Source organism: Lagenorhynchus albirostris, chromosome 9 (assembly GCF_949774975.1).
Source record: "Lagenorhynchus albirostris chromosome 9, mLagAlb1.1, whole genome shotgun sequence".
In the NCBI taxonomy this organism is placed as follows: Eukaryota; Metazoa; Chordata; class Mammalia; order Artiodactyla; family Delphinidae; genus Lagenorhynchus; species Lagenorhynchus albirostris.
In genome coordinates, this window is record NC_083103.1 from 84,952,914 (window position 1) to 84,960,599 (window position 7,686).

General features: G+C 43.7%; 1 protein-coding gene across 1 annotated transcript in view; it reads right to left on the bottom strand.

The window, feature by feature from the left end:
• The window catches only part of EXPH5 (exophilin 5), a 75,071-nt gene extending 68,536 nt beyond the window's left edge, over nucleotides 1-6,535 (bottom strand). The window contains exon 1 of the mRNA XM_060160335.1: nucleotides 6,336-6,535. Within this exon, the coding sequence (XP_060016318.1) occupies nucleotides 6,336-6,454 (119 nt within the window). The 5' untranslated portion in view covers nucleotides 6,455-6,535. The remainder of the gene's footprint in view (nucleotides 1-6,335) is intronic.
• Between the last annotated feature and the right edge of the window lie 1,151 nt (nucleotides 6,536-7,686).

Consider the following 7,686-nt stretch of genomic DNA (forward strand, 5'->3'; position numbering starts at 1 on the left):
TATTTTTAAGACAAATATTTTAAAAGTTATATTTATGAAGGAAAAAGAGTTATTTTGCATTTCTTTATTATCAAAAGAAATAATCATTAAAAAATAATCCGTGATAATTTTAAGGAATAAAATAATAGTAAAATGGTTAGAGTTCCTTTAAATATCACATCCAAGAGATAACCATCTTAATAGTTTACAGTATATCCTTACAAAATACATATACGTTTTTTTAAAAAAAAACAGCAATAAAAGAAAATTTCACATATTGAGGTACAGGGAAGTCATTCTGGCTTATACATGAGTAAACTTGAATTTTGTGCTAACTAAAACAGCCTGTGTGTACATACATTGTACATCTGCTTTAATTATTAAAGAAAAGGGCACAGTGACCAGAAGTAAAGAATGTCCATGTTAAAAGTAAAGATTAAATGCCTCCCTTCCTGGGACACCAATGCTGGTTCTCCTTTGATGATGATTCCCTTCCCAGGTGCCAAGGCTGTACTGACTCACTGTGTATGTGCTGATCTGTTTTTGGTCTCCTTGGAGACCAATCCAAGGAGTAACTAGCCGGGAGAATTTGTCTGAGAGAAAGCTCTCCCCTCAGTTTAAAGGAATTAACTAAATTGGATGTTACTGAAAAGTGCAGACGCCTCAGAGATCCATGATATTGATCCCATTCCTTGTTATATTATCAGAACACTCCAGGCTATAGGGCACTCTTGTGACCTCCAGGCAGTTCTCACAGTCCCTTCCCCAGCCACGCAGGGCTCCATGAGGGCAAGCTACATTTGTACGAAGTATTCATCTTAGAGGACTTAACCACCAACCAAAAACTTTCATAGACTAAAGCCATTTGGGGCAGAATTTCTTTGCTGTATCCTCAGGGCCAACACAGTGTCTGGCACAGAGTAGATGCCCAATAAATAAGCATCCAAAGTTTCTTGAAAGTCTATCCTAGCCAGAGGCAAATTTCACCAGCTGGAAGAGGAGAGGGCAGGCAGAAAGCCTATGAGAGACAGGAGACTTGTGTATCTTGTTTTTAATCTCCGCAGGATGTTGCAGTTTCCACCAGCTACGGATCACTTCACTACTTTGATATGCACAGTCCCCCTCAGGACTGAGGCACAGCTCAAGTACACTAGTGTAAATCAATCGAAACAGCTAAGTTCTAGAAAACTCTCCTGGGCTGCAATCTTGCCACTGAGCAAAGATAGTCTAAATCTAGACATGCCATTTTTCAACTTAAGTACACCTGGTGCTGTAACATCTTATACTTTATAAGTTTTCTGCAATAGGAAAAATAAACATTTTTGATTTATTGATATCTCTTCTGTGAGCTTGACTAGTTGATATAATCTCTTGGTACTTTCTATTTCAGTCACACTTATGAGATGACGGTGGTGGGGGTTATAGGTAGGTAGTTGTGTTTTTCAAAGACTTGTAAAAAGTAAGATGCTTTTCAGATTTTATTCCATCTATCTATCTATCTATCTATCTATCTATCTATCTATCTATCATCTATAGTATTTGTGTATATATATGTATACACACACACATATATATTTCCTCCAAGATGTGATAGAAGTAGTAAGGGGAAATTTTTCACCCGCCAATCGTGATTCAAACTCTCAGCCATTTTTCTTCACTGTAGCTAAAACCACAGACTGTACATGGCTTAAAAAGTCACGACCAAGTGAATACTTCCAGGCAAAATCCTTTCCACAATCCAAAAAGAAGCATAACTGACAGATTATAATTTAAGTATTTCCATTTCTTTAACTGGCTCTCAGAGAATTTCTGTAGCTCAGATCCCAGACTGACAGGACAGAAGAGGATAAATGTAACAGAGTGATTATAGTCCATTACAGGGTTCAAAGGAGGGAGAAATCCCATGTAACTGGGCAGAGGGTATTGAGGGATGAGAAGAAGGTGAAACAAACAGAGACTGAGAAATGGGAAGAGAAGTTGGGACAGCAGAAGCCTCTGACTCCAGCCAGTGCAGACCATTAGTTCCTTCATCAAGTATTTATAGGGGGCCTATACAGACAGAAACCTTTGTGACCCAGGTCTCCCTCTCCTCTTAGCCATGAAATCCTACATCTTTCCCCTCATCTGCCTTCCCAGAGCCTTAGAAGGAAGCATGTGTCCGGCATTCCTGCCCAGACTACCAAGCATCCTTACCCCCAGGTCTGATATCCCATCTTGGCAGTGTTGGGTTTGAGGGCAGGAGAGCCCAGCCCCCAGCTGTCAGGGCAAGCCCATGCCTTTCAGCAAACATTTACTGACTGTTCACCATGGGCCAAGAGCTGCAGCAGGCCCTAGAGATTCACGGAAAGGAGAAGCACAGATTTTTGCTATTTTCTTCTAGTTGCTATGCACATGCCCAGATGTCCAGAAGAAACTGAAATAATAACATAAGCACTATTTTGTGTTCTGCTTTTTCACAGAACAGTGCCTCGTACACATTTTTCCACAGCTGCCTCCATGACAAGCTTGAGGTGTCTACAAAACCAAGGTAGTCAGAAATATAGAACTAAAATATCATATTGGATGGGACATAATGATGTCTTCATAATTGTCCTTTGTAATGACTGGACTTTTACTTAGATTTGAAATTTTCCACTATTTTGCTATTATAGGTAACACTGCAATATCTGAGAGTATATGTCTTGTTTTTCCTCTACTAAATTGTTTCCTCAGGGAAAAATATGGTATAGTGGAAAGAATACAGGTTTTTAGAGCCAGATAGATTTGGGTTCAAATTCTAGTTCTGCCACTTACGAGCTGTGTGACCTTGGGCAAGTTCCTTAACCTTGCTAAATTTCAGTTTCTCTTCTGTACAAAGTCATTAATAATACTCACCCCAAGGGATGGTTGTGAGGATTAGTCAATGCTGATGGGTAAAATAATTTTGAGATGGATCTGGATTTGAATTCTAGCTCTGCTGCTTAACTTGAACAAGATACTCAACATTTTTAAGCTGTTTCCTTCTCTGTGGAATGGAAATTAAAGTGTGTACCTAACGAGGTTATTGAGAGGATTAATTAAAAATATACAACATGTTTAATACAGTGCCTAGTATACAGTACGGGACCAATAAATGTTAGCAATTATTATTATCACAGTAATTACTATTATTACTTAAAAAGGCAGCACTTAATAAATGTTGGTGTGGTCATTTTCTCCACCTCAATCTCCGACTAATGAGTAACATTCAAGAATTGGATAACTGGGTCAAGGGCAAGTCATATCTTCACAGGTGTTGCAGTATTGTTCACCAAAAGGATGATATTCAACTTACAATACCACTAACAATATACAGAATCTATCCATTTCACTTCAACCCTCACCAAGTCTTTTTAGTTACTTTTAAAGGTGCAGTATGATATCTTGAGGTTACTTTGATTTTTTCTTTTTTATTTTTTTTTTACTGTTAGGGTGAACATTTTCCCATATGTTTTGTTTACTGTTTTGATATCTTCTAGTGTGAATGATTTCTTTCTATCTTTGCTTATTCATCAGTTTGAATCTTGGTGTTTTTCTTAAAAATCTGAATAAACTCTTCATATATTGGAAACATTATAATATTTAATGTGAATACTTTCCCAGTAAGCTGGGGCCAAAGAGTTCTGGTACTGATGAAGGAAGATCGGGGGAAGCTCATTTCTACAGGTGGGGCTATGGTCTCCTGCATGGTGAACTCAACTAGTTCTGTGCCATTAACATCCACCTCTGGACACCTCTGGCCTTGCATGATACTGTAGTTCTATATTTCTAACTGTAGGATACTTCTTCTTAGTTGTCTTGTAGACAGCTCAAGCCTATCACAGATAGGCCCTAACCAGCAAACCTTCCAAGCTTCTGCATTTAGTCCCTTCCCTTTTTTTTTTTTTGGTACACGGGCCTCTCACTGTTGTGGCCTCTCCCGCTGCGGAGCACAGGCTCCAGAGGCTCAGGCTCAGCGGCCTAGCCGCTCCGCGGCATGTGGGATCTTCCCGGACCGGGGCACGAACCCGTGTCCCCTGCATCAGCAGGTGGACTCTCAACCACTGCGCCACCAGGGAGGCCAGTGCCTTCCCTTTTTGTCCTAATTAAGAGATCTGAAGACTGTTTCTCAGTATAGTAAGAAGACCTCTGAGAGTCTCTTAGCACTGTTGTATTTTTTCTCAAATAATACTCTTGATTTATAAGTCACGTGTCTTGACTTGATTAGGAAAATACGATGATCAAAAATGAACAGAAGAGCTAAGTTGGCATGTCATCTCAGGACTTTTCTGCATGCCAGTATCTGCTTCTAAAACCAATGCATGTGAGCTGGTGAGCAGAGCAATCCCATGGAGACTGCTATCCAGGGACAGGTATTTGATAGTGAGACACAGGAATCAACCAGGGGAAAATAAAGTACTAGAAATAATTGCCTTGAGCATTTGGCTCAAGTGTCTGCTTTCCTTAAATTATTTGTATACTTTAGTGGTGACATTTAAAAAATTGCTGGGGTAATTATTTTTCAAAGTTTGTTTAATAGTTAACAGTATTGATTTTTTTTCTCTGCTTCAGACCTTTATTAAACAGATTTTTTAAAAAACAAAGCAGAAAAAAATGTTGTGCCTGAGTAAATAATCTTAATTATTTTAAATTTCCTCTCTGATAATGCCAATATTCCTATCATAACAGTATTGATTTTTGTCTTAGCATTATGGCTTTTTTTGCTGATGCTCCAGTTAGGATATGAGTGCCATGAAATCAGAAAATGTGTTTTAGCCTTCCTTCTAAGGCCTAGCCCAATGGCCTTTGCCATCTAAGTGTAGTTCCCCCTAAAGTCAGCTGCCACAGGCACCATGAGCTGCTATAGAGAAAACACAACAAGGCAAGCATGCAGTTCTAAAGCTCTGCTTCCCAACATTGGGTGTGCCTGTGTACACTGCATGTGCATACGTGTGGGCACATGCTCCTGGGTGTATGTGGGTGTGGACATACTGTGCTCACGAGGGCATATTTCTTCATAGTTTGAAGAAATTATGGAGCCTATTTTTCTAAAGGCAGAGTATGATGGCGTGAAATACACATCCTCAAACTTCAAATATTCACTTCTCCCCACAAGAGTCATATCTGGGGGGTAGGGGGTGGGGAGAGAAGACAGGGTTTTGGGCCCAGTGTGTTTTAATCGCTTCTACAAAACCAGCTAGGGTTTCCCTATGTGAAGAGTATCTTTGGAGGTTTTTTTCCTGGGGGTTTGGGGGGTGAGGGGTAAGTAGGATGCCTGAAAGGAAGTGGAAACATAGAACCTAGATCACCAAGAAGTTGTTCACAAACAAAATGGCTTTCTAAATTCCATCAGTGCCACACTTTCTGGTCTGAGAGTGATGCCCTAAATTTTCTTCCACAGTCCACTGGAGGCCTTGGGTGGGTTTATTCCAGGATTGGTGAGAAAGTCTTTAATTCATTCCAAGACTTATCCCACACTTCCCCAGCAGAAAAACTGGTTACTTTACATCTCAGGCAATGATCTCTGGATTTCATTTCCTGGTAACTAATCCCTCACCTCCAACACTGTACAGTAAAGTCAAGGGGGAAATTCCGCAGCAACTTCTTCCCCAAGCGCCACACACAAGGGGATCGAACCATTCTAGACACCCCACGCGGCCCAGTCCCAGCTGGGTTCACTCCACACAATTTGGCAAGTTCCTCGAACTCCAGCCCTTGGGGTGGGAAACACTTGGCCTCCAGTGAGGTGCCAGCTCTCCCGGGCCTCGCTGACGGCCCGCGTCGGATGGAGAGGGAGGTTTCTCTGGGGCAGAGGAAGAGTGTGTTGGGCGAGAGTGGACGACCCGGAGGCCTCTGTAAGCACGTGGATGCGCGCGGGCAAGACTTCGCTCCCCACCCCGTTTCATGGGCCCACCTGGCCTGCGCCACGTGGCAGCCTAGCAGACACCTGAGAGATCCGCCACCCAGCCTGGACCCCCTGCGGCGATTGCCGCCCACGTGTCCCGGTCTGGGGCCGGAGCCGCAGCGCAGGATCCACTCTGAGAAGAAACGCGCCAAGGCAGGCTCCCGCGCGGCGAGGGCAGGGACGCGCCCTACGCTGCGGGACCTGAGCTCGCAGTCCAGCCTGCCCGGAAGGCCGTGTCTGCACCAGCAGCGCCTCCCAACGTTCTCAAGAGAGACTCACTGCAGATTTCCCCCTGCCGGGCCGCGCGCTCCGGACGAACGCTGAGCGTCCCCGAGCCTCGGAGAGGTGCCCCACAAAAGCTCGACCCCTTCCTCCACTCACGCCGGGCTCGGGGGACGCCGCAGACGCCCCCACTGTGGCCCAGACCCAGGGGAAAAAGGAATTAGCTCGGTACCTGATCCTGTCCTTCTCTGCCCTCTGTAGCTCCTCATTTCTTTCCAGCACCTGAAGGATCTTCCTGGCTTCTTCTTCATTTAGGAAACTGAAATCAAACCCCTGAGGAACTTTCGTCATATCCTCTACTGTGTGTGAATTAACACTTAAGCTCTTGGCGCTTCCTGTTACAATGACATTTTTCAAGCTATAGAAGACCAGTTTCAGGAACTTGATCCTATAGCCAATGATAAGTCCTCCCGTTTGAAAATCTAAAACCACAAACCTAGGGAACAGCCCACACCTACAGGGCTCTCAATGACATATTTCTCTCAGCCTATCCAACCGAGATGCAAAATGAACGGCTGAAGGGAGAGAGGGAACCAATCCCATTCCAAAGGGGCGGCCCCTTCCACGCTCCTCCCTTCCCTCCCCCACCCCCTATCAGACTTGTTGACGATCCTACGTAATTTTGCTCGTGAGGCAGAGGCTTCAGTATTGGCTCTAGCGTATTTATTTTGGCTGTTGTTTGCCCACAAAACTTGAACTTGACTAGCAGGAGTGAAAGGGAGACAGTTTCACGACTAATCCTCCTTTCCAAAGAAGAGCTTATAGGAAATAGAATTGCGCTTAGGAGCTTTGGAACTGGCAAAAGGGTTAGCCTATTAGAAAGACCCGGAAGGATTGAATTTACTATACAGCTGGCTGTAGGCGGACCAGGCCCCAAGGCTGAATTTAGTGTATCCTTGGAAATAAATTATTTGTCGAGTCTCCCATCCCTCAGATACCCCCAATTCATTGTCCACAGAAGGCATTCTCGGACTTTAGAAAAATCAAACAAACACAAAGCCGTTTGTGGTATTTTAACAGAAGACATGACCAAAGGATGGTAAAAAGCACCTGTTTGTAGTTTTCTATAAGATTTGATAATCTTCTTAATAAATTGTTTCAGGGAAGTAATAAAAGTGCCACTTTAGGGGCTTCCTTGGTGGTGCAGTGGTTGGGAGTCCGCCTGCCAATGCAGGGGACACGAGTTCGAGCCCTGGTCCGGGAAGATCCCACATGCCGCGGAGCAACTAAGCCCGTGCGCCTCAACTACTGAGCCTGAGCTCTAGATCCCGCGAGCCACAGCTACTTAGCCCACGTGCCACAACTACGGAAGCCCGCGTGCCTAGAGCCCGTGCTCCACAACAAGAGAAGCCACCACAATGAGAAGCCCGTGCACCACAATGGAGAGTAGACCCCGCTCGCTGCAACTAGAGAAAGCCCGTGCCCAGCAACGAAGACCCAACACAGCCAAAAATAAATAAATAAAATAAATAAATTAAAAAAAAAAAGTGCCACTTTAAAACACCTAATCCTCTAAGGTAGAA